This window comes from Hyla sarda, chromosome 6, assembly GCF_029499605.1.
Source record: "Hyla sarda isolate aHylSar1 chromosome 6, aHylSar1.hap1, whole genome shotgun sequence".
NCBI classification, from domain to species: domain Eukaryota; kingdom Metazoa; phylum Chordata; class Amphibia; order Anura; family Hylidae; genus Hyla; species Hyla sarda.
This window is the reverse complement of record NC_079194.1, coordinates 245,646,695-245,662,412: the sequence shown is the minus strand read 5'-3', so window position 1 is coordinate 245,662,412 and position 15,718 is coordinate 245,646,695. Positions and strand designations below refer to the sequence as shown.

The 15,718-nt window shown below is 45.4% G+C and overlaps 1 protein-coding gene across 2 annotated transcripts in view; it reads left to right on the top strand.

The window, feature by feature from the left end:
- B4GALNT4 (beta-1,4-N-acetyl-galactosaminyltransferase 4) overlaps window positions 1-14,713 on the top strand; it is an 87,549-nt gene extending 72,836 nt beyond the window's left edge. For both annotated transcript variants that reach the window (XM_056526887.1, XM_056526888.1), the window contains exon 21: window positions 13,308-14,713. In XM_056526887.1, coding sequence (XP_056382862.1) covers window positions 13,308-13,425 — 118 coding nt within the window. In that variant the 3' untranslated portion in view covers window positions 13,426-14,713. The remainder of the gene's footprint in view (window positions 1-13,307) is intronic.
- The last annotated feature ends 1,005 nt before the right edge of the window (window positions 14,714-15,718 follow it).

Sequence of the window (15,718 nt, the reverse complement as noted above, 5' to 3'; positions counted from 1 at the left end):
TTGTGACGTCACGCTCAGCTACTTCCTATACAGCAGCATGCAGGTTGAGACGCCACCGGCCGTAGCGTTTTCTCCCTGCCGCTCGCACGGACTTCCAAGCACTTCATCTGAATCACGGACATCTCTCTCCGAGACACTGAACAAGAGACACTTTCCCACAGGTAATCGATACCTTCTGTAACAAAGTTTCTATCCATGCACGTGGCTGCTACTTAGTTTCTCAATAACCACCAGTGCAATTGTCATTATCATCTGTCAGTACATTGGTTATACAGAGTATATTACTGTGATCTATATACATCACTGCAAGGAATCACTGTCAGTACATTGGTTATACACAGTATATGACTGTGATCTATATACATCACTGCAAGGAATCACTGTCAGTACATTGGTTATACACAGTATATGACTGTGATCTATATACATCACTGCAAGGAATACACAGTATATGACTGTGATCTATATACATCACTGCAAGGAATCACTGTCAGTACATTGGTTATACACAGTATATGACTGTGATCTATATACATCACTGCAAGGAATCACTGTCAGTTGTCGGCACATTAGTAACACTTAACTACATTGGCTTAGTATAGAAACGTCATCATCATTATCTTTAGAGATGAGCGAACTTACAGTAAATTAAACTCCTGCGTAAATTAGTTCAGCCTTCAGGTGCTCCGGTGGGCTGGAAAAGGTGGGTACATTCCTATGAAAGAGTCTCCTAGGACTGTATCCACCTTTTCCAGCCCACCAGAGCACCTGAAAGCTGAACTAATTTATGCAGGAAAAGTCATCAACTGCCGAGCCGAGAAGTTCGTGACAAATCGAATTTACTGTAAGTTCGCTCATCTCTAATTATCTTCAGTGTTTCTCTACATATTATTGCATTATAAGTCCCCTATAGCGCTTTTTGCCAATTACACTATTTGTATATAGCACTTCTCTTTATTGAATGGTATAGTAGGGAACCATTTGTCTTTTGGCTTGTAATATAGCTGCTACGGGGCATTCTGTATCTTCCCCCTCCATTGCGCCATATTGTGTATATGTTTTCCACCAGAGTACCCCTTTAAGGAGTGTATTTAGGTCTGACATTCTACAGTGATATGGTGTTTAATGGATATCAGTGATATAGGAGTCTGCTCCAGCAGTAGACAAGAAATTGTCACGATCTATAGCATCTTGGAAACACTTGAAGCTCGTAGAACAGCTGTACAAGGGAGTACTGAAGCCGTATTCCAATATCCTTGACAACATTTGGCAAAAACAACCTCCTTGGAGCATTGTATTTTTCTGCTTGGATGCTGAGAGGTACTGAACAATACAGACCCAGTTTATGTGAAGTGCTTGTACATTTATTATTTTGGGCGCCTGTAAATGCTTACTTTGGCTGCATAGGCTTCCTTGTAGCTAGTAATTCCTGGAAAGCACAATGTGTCTTTACACTTCTGTTATTTCTTTTGATGTCAACCTCTTCTTTGGCTTGGGTATTTTTTTACATTTAGTTATGTTTCCATAGAAATGCTGAAAAGCAGGATTTGCTAATTTATGTGTTTTTTATTTCAGAATCCTTAGAGTAGCTCCCACCATCCTTTTTTTTTTTATTTTATTTTTTTTTTCTGTCCCTGCCTATTGCCCATCTATCCCTAACCCCCTCCCTGCCTTTAATTTTTTTTTTACTATGGTAGAAATGCCTTTTTGTCTGCCTGGTAGTGTGCTCACTGACCAGGCAGACTTCCCCAGCAGGCGCGACGTCACTGATGCCTGCTGGGGCCGACACTTCCGCCCTTAGTTCACCTATACAGGGTGTCTCCAGCTGTTTCACCACTACAACTCTCAGCTGGTCCTGACATCTATTGGCATACTGGCAGTTGTAGTGGTGAAACAACTGGAGGCAGCCTGTTTTGTAAAGGAAAACTTTATGGCCATGGCGCTACCCCAAACCCCGCTCTCTGTCCCCCCCCCCGAACCCCGCTCTCTGTCCCCCCCCCCCCGAACCCCGCTCTCTGTCCCCCCCCGAACCCCGCTCTCTGTCCCCCCCCCCCCCGAACCCCGCTCTGTCCCCCCCCGAACCCCGCTCTCTGCCCCCCCCCGAACCCCGCTCTCTGTCCTCCCCCCCCCCCCCGAACCCCGCTCTCTGTCCCCCCCCCCCCCCCCCCGAACCCCGCTCTCTGTCCCCCCCCCGAACCCCGCTCTCTGTCCCCCCCGGAACCCCGCTCTCAAACCTTATTGCAGGACAGCAGCAGCGACGTATATGTTGGGAGGCGCGGCCGGCCGGAGTGTAAGGCCAGGAAGCCAATGCGCTCTCAGCGCTCGCTCCCATCTGTCTGATTGACAGGCAGGGAGTGAGCGCAGGCTGAATGAATTAGGACAGATTGCCCGGCATCGGTCCGAATTAAAGTGTGACCTCACGCCAGCCTGCAACCCGCCACGAGGAGGGAGACCCCTAATGGCCGGATTTCAAAATAAAAATAAAGTGTTTTAATTTAAAAAAAAAAAATATAATTATTAAAGTATATTAGAAATATGTTGTAGTACATCAGTACTACAACATATAAAAAAAAAAGTTCATGACAGTGCCCACTTAAAGGGGTACTCTGTTCTGAACGCTTGAGATGGCGCTGGGAGCTCGTGACTTCATTGCCCTGCACCCTCAATGCAAGTATATGGGAGGGGGCATGACATAACGAGGGGGCGGGGCTATGACATCACTAGCTCCCGGCTCCAACATAAACATAGAATGTGCCAGCAGATAAGAACCATTTGGCCTATCTAGTCTGTCCTATTATGACCCTGCCCCTTCATATGCCTTACTAGGAAATATAGGACATCATAGTGGGAGATACCCTGCCTAGGAATGATCTTGAGCATTTGACATAAAAAGAGATTATATAGTTTCACAATTCTTTGAATAGTGATAATGCAATACCAAATTTATCCTGCAGTGGGCAGTGTAGAAGACAGTGACAGTATGGGACTTATCGGGTAATCAACTGATCGCCATGGCTGTTTATATAAGAAGACTGTTTATATACTGGTGTTAGACGATCGGAGCCTGAACAGTACTATAGAATCTTTTGGTCACTTAATATCCTATATATACTAATAAAGACAAGAATAAAAACTTGATTGCACCCCTTAGGCTATGTTCAAACGGCAGAATTTCTAGTGAAAATCCTGATTTTTGTAATCCGTAAAAACCATAAACATTGTTTCTGCAGAATCCTCTCAGAAATGCATTGCTGTCTATGGAGACGGCGCTTTTCTGAGTGGTGCTAGTGCCGGCAGAACATTACATTACATTTATTCTCTCTTTTCGGCAAAACTGGTTAAGCTTCAGACCTCTCTCCTGATTCTGGATAGCTGAAGCCATATCCCATCACATAGGGATAATATCTCTTTAATCTAGTCATCTAGTTAATCCCCCTAATCCTTGTATTGTGCCGAGATTTCTTTGTCTACCATAGAACAAACACACTGAACAGTTTTTGATCAGACTCCTGGAAATGCACTTGTATGATGACAGACTGGCATCAAAGCTCAGGTTTTCTTACCCGTCACCATTGCATAGGATCAACGGTCTGTCCATCGTAAGGAATAGAGGTTCCCGAGTGTGACCGCCCCTCTATTCACTGCTATGGGACTGAAGGAGATTACAAGAATAGAGAATCCCGAAAGATAGCGGTGTGTTGGGGTCAGACCTTCACTTATTTCTCATCTCTTCTGTGCTTAGGTGATAAATGCTTTTAGCGGTTAAAAGGGTACTTATCATTTTTACAGAGTTCTAACGTGGTTTTATTCCGTGGGGGTCTGGGTGCTGAGGCTTCCACGGGATGATGGCCTCAGCTGAACAATGTGCCTCTTTGTTTCTGCTCATCTCACCTTGGAAAGCAGAGCGTGTGGTGTAAAGATTCCTAGAAAGCCGCCTTAGCGCTTGGTAGGGGTCTCAGAACCCAGGGCCCCCACATGTCAAATCTGATGACACGTCGGAAGTTTGTAAAATTGATAGCCATTCTTTTAAATGTTGGGTCCTTTACTCTGTCCCAAGTTCAAGCAGTGTGATGACTGGTCCTGACACTGGGACCCCCACAATCTCGGCCCGGCACCCTAGTAATCCGCTGCACAGAGTAAACTCCGCTCCTTGCCGGATGACGTACGACCCCAGCAGTCACCTCTTCCCATAGACATTAATGGAGGGGTGTAACACCCGCAGCCACCCGCAGCCTAGCACAGCTGGCGTTCTGAACATAAATATACAGTAAGCCAGGGTGCTGGTCCGGAGATCACTTGAGTCCCAGCAGCTCCAAAGGATAAGGGGATAAGATGTCTAGGAGCAGAGTACCCCTTTAAATTGCTTTACTCTAAAGGAGGGGTGGATTATAGAAATCATAGTTTTAACATTTGTAACAGCCACTGTTAGGTACTTTTCTTAGGGCAGTGTTTCCTAACCATGTTGCCTCCAGCTGTTGCTAAACTACAACAGTCAAAAGCTTTCTTGGCAAGCTGGTAGTTGTAGTTGTTGACAGCTGGAGGGGAAACGCTGTCTTAGGGTGGGTTCACACTACGTTTTGTCCCATACGGGAGCGCATACGGCAGGAGGGAGCTAAAACCTCACGCTCCCGTATGTGACCGTATGCGCTCCCGTATGTCATTCATTTCAATGAGCCGACCGGAGTGAAACGTTCGGTCCGGTCGGCTCATTTTTGCGCCGTATGCGCTTTTACAACCGGACCTAAAACTGTGGTCAACCACGGTTTTAGGTCCGGTTGTAAAAGCGCATACGGCGCAAAAATGAGCCGACCGGACCGAACGTTTCACTCCGGTCGGCTCATTGAAATGAATGACATACGGGAGCGCATACGGTCACATACGGGAGCGCGAGGTTTTAGTTCCCTCCTGCCGTATGCGCTCCCGTATGGGACAAAACGTAGTGTGAACCCAGCCTTAGAGAGAAGTTTCTGCTGCAAGGCTTCCAGGTTTAGCTTTATTGCCAGGTGTCTCCCTTCTCCACAAGGACTATAGTTCGAATACTAGAGGATAGACCTTTAAATAAAAGATGCAGTATGATCCAGATCTATCATTTTCTAGTTGCATTATTGCTTTTTATTTTGTTGGATTAGATCTTTGAGAAAATTTATTGGCAGAAAAGTATTAGCAATAACACTAATATGATGTCTTTAAATTACTCGTATTAGTACATTAATACTGAATGCCCATGTAGTTTACAGATTGGAAGTCAGAGGAGTCTTGGGACTATTTTGGCACTTTAGAAGTTCTTCCAATAAAATTTACGATTCTACTTTGGCAGAGAAAATCTTTCCAGTTTCTTTACTAACTTTGATTTTTGAGGATAACTTTTTATTACAACTAAAAAACATTTTTGGGATGAGTGGTGTGAACACTGCTTTATTTTTAAATGTGTTTCCCAGTAGAAAAATCCTATGTCTGCATACCCTATTAGATGAAGGACTTCAGAGGCCCCCAATTTATTTACTCAGAATCCCCTATTAGTCAGAATGAGATTACAAAGCCCATTTACCACAGAGGGCATTTTGTAATGCTTCATTTCACCTGTGGAGGCACTGTTGGGAAATTGAACACTTGCATCCAGTTACCCAAAGTAGATATCTCCTTTTTTCTTATGGTCAGTTGTGTCTGGACCATGGAGTATAAAGATAAAAAATATTTAGCATAAAGGGTTGTTAGAAATATTGTGGCATTGCGTAATATGAGTAATAGAAAAGCACCCAGGAAAACCTTGTATTGTTCACAAGCCCTCAGGCCCTACACATGCGTGGGCTGTCAGTCAAAAGTTACTTAGTAGTCACTTAGGGGAAAAAATGTAAGATTTTATTTATGAACAAGTCATTATCAGTAGATACCAGCACAAAACTAAAAATACTAATTGTTCTGCAGTTAAAAGGAAAATTGCTGAGCGACTGACTCTGTGGACTTCACTATTAGAAAAAAAAAAATTGCCCTAACAAGAGAATTGTCCTTTACAACAGTGGGAAAGTATTATAAAATTCTGTCAAGATGAAAAGTATGACAAAAGATGTTGGTTGTTCCCTGTAAAATGCAGTGTAAGTATAGACAAAACTGTAAGGTTAAAATGGGAAACATACGGGGAGACCAAGGAAGATATCAAAGCATCAGCATAGAGAAGATAAAAAAAAAATGGATAAGTGGCAAATGTCGGTGTTTGACAGAGCTGTAAGAAATCGGCAGAATTAAAGTAGGACTCCAGCGAAAAAGTTTATACAGACATAAATAACGTCAATTAAAAACGAATTTCCCCCTTTTTTTTATCTGCTCTGTGCCCTGGATTGAGTCCTGCTCTGGACAAAGACCTGACACAGAAAGAGATGGCAGTGAGAGCATTGTGGTCAGACTGGGGAAAATACATGACTTCCTCTGTTGCATACAGCAGCTGATAAGTACTGGAAGGCTTAAGAGTTGTAAATAGAAGTAATTTAGCAATCTGTATACATCACCAGCTGACTTAACGTCCTATCTGATCCCCCCCCCCCCCCCCCCCTCTTTAAATAGAAGTTACATATAGAAATGCCTAATGAAAATAAACACTTACATCAAAGAAAATTAAAACCAGGTCACAGGGGGTTAAAGAAAAGAATGATGGAGTGAGGATGAATATTGGATGAAACTGGTAATGTTTTAACTCCTTAAGAACCAAGCCCATTTTGGCCTTAAAGGGGTACTCCGCTTATCTTGGAAGATGTTAGATTGCCGGGGACCTCGCGATCTCCGGACCAGAAGAGGTGGTGTCCAGATGTGACGTCGCACCACGCGCATCTCCCCCCCCATTCAATCTATGGAAAGGAGCGTGACGGCTGGTACAGATTAAAGGAAAGGCAAATGTTCAGCTCACCGCACCTGCAACTTGTCGGGAACCCCACCTTGGAGCCTGGACAGCCATAGCACACCAGATAAGTCCACTCCAAAAGAAGGTCCGGCTCTTCAAGTAACAGTCCAGTATCACTTTATTGAATATTCATAAACATACAGGTGAGGGAACGATATAAAATCATGAATGACTCGTTTAGGACGCAAGGTCCTTAATCATAGTCATACCACACAAAAATATAAAATATATATATATATATATATATATATATATATATATATATATATATATATATATATATATAGTTATAGTGCAGGTCAAATGCTGAGACACTCCCACAACATGTGGTTTCAATTAAAACATGGAAGCACGCGCCTCCTAACACTATATTGATCAAAAAGATGCAGAAAATGGTTTATTATAGTGTGAAAATCATACAAATAAAGAGTATAATAATCATAAATTTTATATAGCACCTATAACAAATACTAAAATCTGAAATGTACAAGAAGGAGGGGGGGGGAGGAGAGGAGAAAAGAAGGAACAGATATAGAAGGAGCAGGAAGACTAGAACGTAGCAGAGGTATCAGATCGGGAAAATAGTGCAAACGTATACCTAATATTGAAGAGTGTATGTGATATAAATATAATATTTATATTAACCAGTCCTCTAAAGTACTACAGATGAAGAATAGATAGGAGATAAGAGATGAAATGTATGTAAACAATTAATTAATGTAATATATGTTGTCACCTTCAGCAGGGCCCTTTCGTGGGGTGAACGGCAGTATAACTTAGTATGAATGGGATATGATAAGAAATAAATAAAATATTAGCTATAAAAGCAATAAGGTAATAAAATGCTCAAAAGTATCACAGTTTGTGTCACAATTTGTCAAGAAGTATCAGTTTGTCCATTGCCCTTGATCCCCTAGTATTGTGGTTCACCAGTCTTTATATTGTACTATATCTGTAGGTGATACAGTTTATGTATTTGTATACTTTTTGTATACTTTGTATTCAGTTCATTGGTGGTACAGTTTTAGATACAGTAGCAGAATGTCTTAAACAGTGCTGTGTTACTGTAGCGCTTTTAATGATGGTCGGTGCACAGTACCACTCACCCTCCGCAGGATATACTTCTGCCCGGGCTGGTGCGGCTGTCGCGGCTGGGTCCTGTGCTGGGGACGGCTGCGTCTTGTGTTCTGCTCGTCTGTGTGGAGGGTGAGCGGTTCTCCGGCAGTCTGTGGGTCCCGGACTGGCACGGCAAATGTTCGGCCTGTAGCGGTATTGACCGGGACTCACGCAGGTAAGCCGGGGCTGTGGAGGTGAATCGGAGCTGGGTCGGAGAAGGCGTTCCACGTGTGTGAACACGGCACTATGTGCGCGCGTGCTGCAGTGGTCTCCAAAGCGGGGGTATCCAGCAGTTGTGAATGACGAGTGTCATAAGGTAATTTTGGCAGTCTGGGGGTTGTTGTGCAATAGCGTATATAGTATATATAATAGGCTAGACGCGTTTCAATGTCTCGGACATTTTCTTCAGTAGCATAAAATATCATAGAGATTCTGGATGTTTCTCTCGTTCCATTGATGAGTTATTGTTCAGGATGATCACAAAGCAAATAGTATTAACCACTTAAGGACCCATTTTGGCCTTAAGAACCAGATTACCGTATTTATCGGGGTATAGCACGCACCGGCCTATAACACGCACCCTCATTTTACCAAGGATATTTGATTAAAAAAAGTTTTTTACCCAAATATCCATGGTAAAATGAGGGTGCGTGTGTGTGCGTGTATACCCCGATACACCCCCAGGAAAGCCAGGGGGAGAGAGGCCGTCGCTGCCCGCTTCTCTCCCCCTGCCTTTCCTGGGGTCTAGAGCCCTGCTGCCAGCCCTTCTCTCCCCCTGGCTATCGGCGCTGCTGCCCGTTCTGTCCCCCTTGACTGTCGATGCCGGCGCCGATAGCCAGGGGTAGAGAAGCGGCGCCGACAGCCAGGGGAAGAGAAGGGGCAGCAGCACCCATTGCCAGCGCCGCTGCCGCGTTCCCTCCCCCCATCCCCGGTGGCATAATTACCTGGGTCGGGTCCGCGCTGCTGCAGGCCTCCGGCGCGCGTCCCCTGCGTCGTTGCTATGCACGGCTTGGCGCACTGACGGCGCCGCTGCACGTTCTGTCCCCCTGACTATCGGTGTCGGCGCCCCATTGCCGGTGCCTATAGCCAGGGGGAGAGAAAGGGCAGCGGCACCCATTGCCGGCGCCGCTGCCCCGTTCCCTCCCCCCATCCCCGGTGGCATAATTACCTGGGTCGGGTCCGCGCTGCTGCAGGCCTCCGGCGCGCGTCCCCTGCGTCGTTGCTATGCACGGCTTGGCGCACTGACGTCATGCGCCGCGCCGTGCAGCGCATAGCAACGACGCCGGGGACGCACGCCGGAGGCCTGCAGCAGCGCGGACCCGACCCAGGTAATTATGCCACCCGGGATGGGAGGAGGCAACGGGGCAGCGGCGCCGGCAATGGGTGCCGCTGCCCTTTCTCTCCCCCTGGCTATAGGCACCGGCAATGGGGCGCCGGCACCGATAGTCAGGGGGACAGAACGTGCAGCGGCGCCGATAGCTAGGGGGAGAGAAGGGCCGGCAGCAGTGCTCTAGACCCCAGGAAAGGCAGGGGGAGAGAAGCGGGCAGCGACAGCCTCTCTCCCCCTGCCTTTCCTGGGGTGTATCGGCGTATAACACGCACATACACTTTAGGCTAAAAATTTTAGCCTAAAAAGTGCGTGTTATACGCCGATAAATACGGTAATTTTCGTTTTTGCACTTTCGTTGTTTCCTCTTTCCTTTCTAAAAATCATAACTATATCAGTTTTGCACCTACAGACTCATATATAAGGGCTTGTTTTTTGCGTCACCAAGTACTTTGTAATGACACCACTAATTTTATAACAATCTGCAGCAAAACAGAAAACAAAAACTTATTTGTGCGGTGTAAGTAAAAAAACATGGCATTTTTATGCATACAGGGCTATATGAGCAAATTTTTTGCACCGTGAACTGTAGTTTTTAACTGTACTTGATGGGACTTTTTGATCGCTTTTTATACATTTTTTATGGTATATGCAGTGATCAAAAAAGTAAAATTTTTGACTTTGGTATTTCTCTTTATGTGTACGCCATCAACTGTGCAGTTAAATTACCATATTTATCGGGGTATACCACGCACCGGCCTATAACACGCACCCTCATTTTACCAAGGAGATTTGGGTAAAAAAAGTTTTTTACCCAAATATTCTTGGTAAAATGAGGGTGCATGTGTGTGCATGCGTATACCCCAATACACTGTTTCTGACCCCGCAGAAGCCCCCAGGAAAGGCAGGGGGAGAGAGGCCGTCGCTGCCCGCTTCTCTCCCCCTGCCTTTCCTGGGGTCTAAAGCCCTGCTGCCGCCGCTTCTCTCCCGCTGGCTATCTGCGCCGCTGCCCGTTCTCTCCCCCTGATTATCGGGGGATGGGTCCGCGCAGCTTCAGGCCTCCGGTGTGCGTCCGCTGCGTCGTTGCTATGCACTGCACGGCGCGGCGCAATGACGAGTGACGTCATTGCGTCTCGCAGCGCATAGCAACGACGCAGGGGACGCACACCGGAGGCCTGAAGCAGCGCGGACCCGACCCCGGCAACAGGTAATTATACAACCGGGAATGGGGGAGGCAACGGGGCAGCGGCGCCGGCAATGGGTGCCGCTGCCCCTTCTCTCCCCCTGTCTGTCGGCGTCGCTGCACCATTGCCGGCACGGCTTCTCTCCCCCTGGCTATCGGCACCGGCAATGGGGCGCTGTCACCGATAGTCAGGGGGAGAGAACGGACAGCGGCACCGATAGCCAGGGGGAGAGAAGGGCCGGTAGCAGGGCTCTAGACCCCAGGACAGGCAGGGGCAGAGAAGCCGGCAGCGACGGCAGGTCTCTGCACCTGCAAAGCCGCTGCAGTTCATTGATTTAAAGCGCCCACTTTAAATCATTGAACTGCAGCGGCTTATCTCCGTATAACACGCAGGTAGGCTTTAGGCAAAAATTTTTAGCCTAAACAGTGCGTGTTATACGGCGATAAATACGGTAACCTTATATTTAATAATTTGGACATTTACGCACGCAGTGGTACTACATATGTTTTTTTTTTGATTAAATTATTTTATTTTAAAAATTGGAATGGGGGGTGATTCAAACTTTTATTAGGGTAGGGGCGTATTCACATTTACTAACATTTTTCCCCCATAGGGGGCTATAATCATGCAATCTTTAGATTGCACACACTGATCAATATTGCCCCATAGAACAGCATTGATCAGTGTTATCAGTGCTCTGCCGCTCTAGCCTGCAGAGCCTGGCTGGGGATATCAGAGCACCGTTCGGACAGCGAGGGTGCAGGTAAGGGCCCTCCTGCCGTCCTCTCGGGACATCGCAAGTTCACTGTGATGGTCCGATCAGCTCCGATGAGCTGCAGGCATCGTTTTTTAACATGTCAGATGCGGCAATCAACTTTTATTGCATCGTCTAAAGGGTTAATGCCGGGCATCAGCCCGATCAGCAGTGTTTGGCATCAACCCTGGGTCCTGGCTGCTGATAGCAGTCAGGACCGATCACGTATGAAGCGTGCTCAGATTGTGGGCACGCTTCAAACAGCGGTAATGGGACCAGGGCATACAGGTACGCCCTGCGTCCTTAACTACCAGGACGCAAGTGCGTACCCATACGCCCTGCGTCCTTATAGAGTTAAAGGGGTATTCCAGGATTTTTTTTCTTCAGCCTTTGAGCCCATGATGTCAAGTTATAATAATGTGTAATATTCTTCTAATAACTTTGTGCAATGCTTTGTACCTATTTCATGCTCAGTACCCACACCAAGTGTTGTAGTGCAAGTCTTTTTATTTTACTGTTGTCTCTGACCTTTTTTCAGCATTCAATGTGGCAATAGACACTATGTCCCAAGTCACATAGTCTTCAGGGGGTGTGGCTATACTACAGTGGGTGAATAGCATTACTTCAGTAAATCCATTATCCCCTGCTATCCACCCACCCACTGCAGCATAGCCACGCCCCCTGGAGACTGTGACTTACAACATATTGTCTCTGGCAGAACTTCTGTGGTGGGTTCTGTGCATGAAAGTGGGGCAACGTGACGCCACATATTGAAGCATATTACACAGTCATGGGCTCAAAGACTGAAGAAAAATCCTGGAATACTCCTTTTTAAAGCTTTACTTAAACGGGTACACTGGTGAAAAACTTTTTTTTTTTCTCAACTGGTGCCAGAAAGTTAAACAGATTTGTAAATTACTTCTATAAAAAAAATCGCAATCCTTCCTGTACTTATTAGCTGCTGAATACTACAGTGGAAATTCTTTTCCGTTTGAAACACAGAGCTCTCTGCTGACATCATGAGCACAGTGCTCTCTGCTGACATCTCTGTCCATTTTAGGAACTGTCCAGTACTAGGAGAAAATCCCCATAGCAAACATATGCTGCTCTGGACACTTCCTAAAATGGACAGAGATGTCAGAAGAGAGCACTGTGCTCATGATGTCAGCAGAGAGCTCTGTGTATCAAAAAGAAAATAATTTCCGCTGTAGTATTCAGCAGCTAATAAGTACAGGAAGGATTAAGATTTTTTAATAGAAGTAATTTACAAATCTGTTTAACTTTCTGGCACCAGTTGATTTAAAAAAAAAAAAGTTTTTCACCAGAGTACCCCTTTAAGAAAAGGCGTGTGAATCCAATGATATGGCCAACAAACAATCTGGATCATAATCCGAATTAAAATGTATAGTGTAAATAAAAACAATTGGTCTATGGCTAAGCCTATCTGTCATCGCTCTGAGAAAGATTAAACCAGCTTGACAAAGACAATTGCTAGTGAAGTCCTGGAGCAACAAATAATTGGGGTTTTTCCTGTTGATTCCGAAATTTTTTCCGATACGAAGAACAATAATTTCCTTTTTCATTCTGTTGTGATAAGTTTCATGAAGCCAGAATGTTCAGCTATGAAATGTTATTGTTGTCTTACCTCAGGATCGTTTCACTACAGACGAGCTTCCTCAGGGGGCGTGTCCACGCCCCCTGAGGAAGCTGGTCTGTAGTGAAACGATCGTTGGGGTTGGGTAGTTATGGTCTGGCAACCTATATGGATAATTTTTCATGTCAATGCAGGAGTTTGCTAACATAGTTTTGCTTTTGTATGTGCTTCATGCTGTCTTTTGGCAGTGCTATCCCTATACACATACTGCTATCATTTATATCCATGTCCTATGGGTCCTTCATACCTGTGTTCTAGTGTTTTTTTTTTTTTTTTTTTTTTTTTGTCTCAATAAAGATATATTTGCCTTTATATGATTTGTCTACTGCACCATTTTTTTGGTTATCATTATTTACTACCTCTCTGGAAATCTTTTTCAGGGTGCTGCAGAACGGTCTGGAGGTGGAGCGGCTACGTCTGAGGAACTTCTTCCACTACTATCACTCCAAGAGAGGCATGTGGAATACCCAGAGCCAGGAAAATGCTGCCAAGGACTGAGGTTGCACCAAGTTGACTTTCTGCGCATAGCCCGCTTGCACGGAGAGGCCGGCTGTCCTGTCTAATAAACAAGGTACTGCCAGAGTAACCTGCAGAGTCTGCACATTTCACCCGCTGCAGGCTACTCTGGTCATGTTCTGAGGTGGCTGCGATACTCTGCAGAAGATGACCGACATTATGCATCCACTTTTTTTACAGCAGGCGGATAAATAGAGTGCATAAGCTGAGCCACTTGTAGTCTCATGGTACTCTACTGTACAGAACAGCTGATTCATAGGAAAATAGCTCTCAGGGTTCTGCTGCCAAAAGGTGTCACTGTAAGCGTTTACGCGCACTCGTATAGCAGATGTATTGAAGTCATTGTACAAACAGTGTTTTTCTTGCATTAAACACAAGTAAGAACAGAAATCCTGTTTGTTCAGCAAACACAGAAGTGCACTTGAAGCAAATGACACTGGTAGGAAATGTTTAATGCACTATACTGATTGACCTCTGGGTGGCGCTCAATGACATCTTTACTTGCTTATTGAGTACGGTAAATTATTCCCTAGAGGCCGTTGACCACAAGGGGTCACTGCGTATTGTTTTATGCAAGAAACTTAAAAATGCAGTTTCTGTCAGTACTTGTATGTATTGCTTTGCTGTGTTTGTTCTTCTTAGATTGTTGTCCTTTCGCAATGGTCAGTGCATACAGTAAACCGCGATGCAGTGTTTTCCCAACCAGGGTGCCTCCAGCTGTTGCAAAACTACAACTCCCAGCATGCCCGGACAGCCTTTGGCTGTCCGGGCATGCTGGGGGTTGTAGTTTTGCAACAGCTTGGAGGCCCCCTGATTGGGAAAACACTGCCAAAATGTCATTTTAAGCCCTAGGAAATAATGAATTGGCTGAGGATACAATATCTTTGGTCAATCCGAATGCAGCACTTAACATTATTTATTGAGAGATCTAAAGGTATATTTGTATATTGTATCATGGAAATCTGCCCAGCAGTTACTTGAGATAGCAATGCTCTGTGCAGGACTCCTTGTCTTAATAAGATATAATACAGCACCTTGGTTTTGGCGCCAGCCTGACAGATGGTATTCTAGAAAGGTCCATTTTTCTTCCTTAACTTGCTGTTGTCATCCTCTGCAGACGTCCGGCCGCACTCAGCAGTTACAATGATTTCTGTGAAATTAAAATGTAGCAAGAGGTTTTTAGAAGTTTTAAATATTTTTTTTTTTTCTTTTTAAACTAAAATAAAACCATTTTCAGTTTGGCTTTTATTTTTGTCTCTTGGTGCATTGGTATTTCAAAGTGTGGCGGCTGACGCAGGGCTTAACCCTTTCATGTCTAGACCACATTTGACCCCTTTTGGAGTGCTTCTTTCCTGGAGATATAGTGAAAAACGTATCCCCCGTCCGCAGGAGGTGGCGGCCCCATCCCAGGTTGGGGTTGTGACGCGTCCCAGCTGGGGACCTGTACAGGAGATTGCGGGTGGTCTCAGTACTCGGACCCCCCCCTCCCCACACATGATCTAAAACGTATCTCCTATCCTGCGGAGAGACTTCTCTTTATTTTTTTTATACGTTTTATTGAAAAGTAAGGTGCAATCAGCCCACAGGCCCAATAAAGTAACAACGAGGTAGTACACGGTATGGTAATCCAAAGGCACCTGAACAACAGTACGATAGAATACAGTATATGAAACATTAAGTAGGTAACCTCGAAACGGGAAAACCCGGCATACTCGAGACAAATTACTGGAGCACCATCATGGAGCACACCCCTGGACAAAAATATGAACCACCATAGTAGAGAAGAGAGGTAAGGGAATGGAAAGAGAGAAAAAGGGAGAGGGGGAGAGAAGAAAGATGAGAGAAAGCAGACCCGTGCATGAGGAGAAAACAGAGAAGACCAACTAACAGGACACAGAAAAGAGAGAAGACGATAAGTTCACAAAGCAATCACACACGGTCCCCAGGAACTAGGGATGGAGGCACACGAGGAGACATAGAGACATAGAGTATGAGCATTGTGTAGACGGGGAGGAGCACCACTCGCCCCACACTGAAAGAAATTTACCTGGACATTTCCTATTCTTATATACCAGATGGGAAAAGGGTATCACAGCATTCACCAGAGCTCTCCACGTGGAAGTCCAGCGATAGTCCCAGGAAATCAAGCTCGGAAAGGTTACTATGGTGGGGGGGGGGGAGAACGCAGGTCACGGGACGGGCGGGGAAGGGGGGGGACAGGAGCCAAATAGGGGTATCAGCAAGGGGACACAGTATCCTGAGCACAACAGGGGCA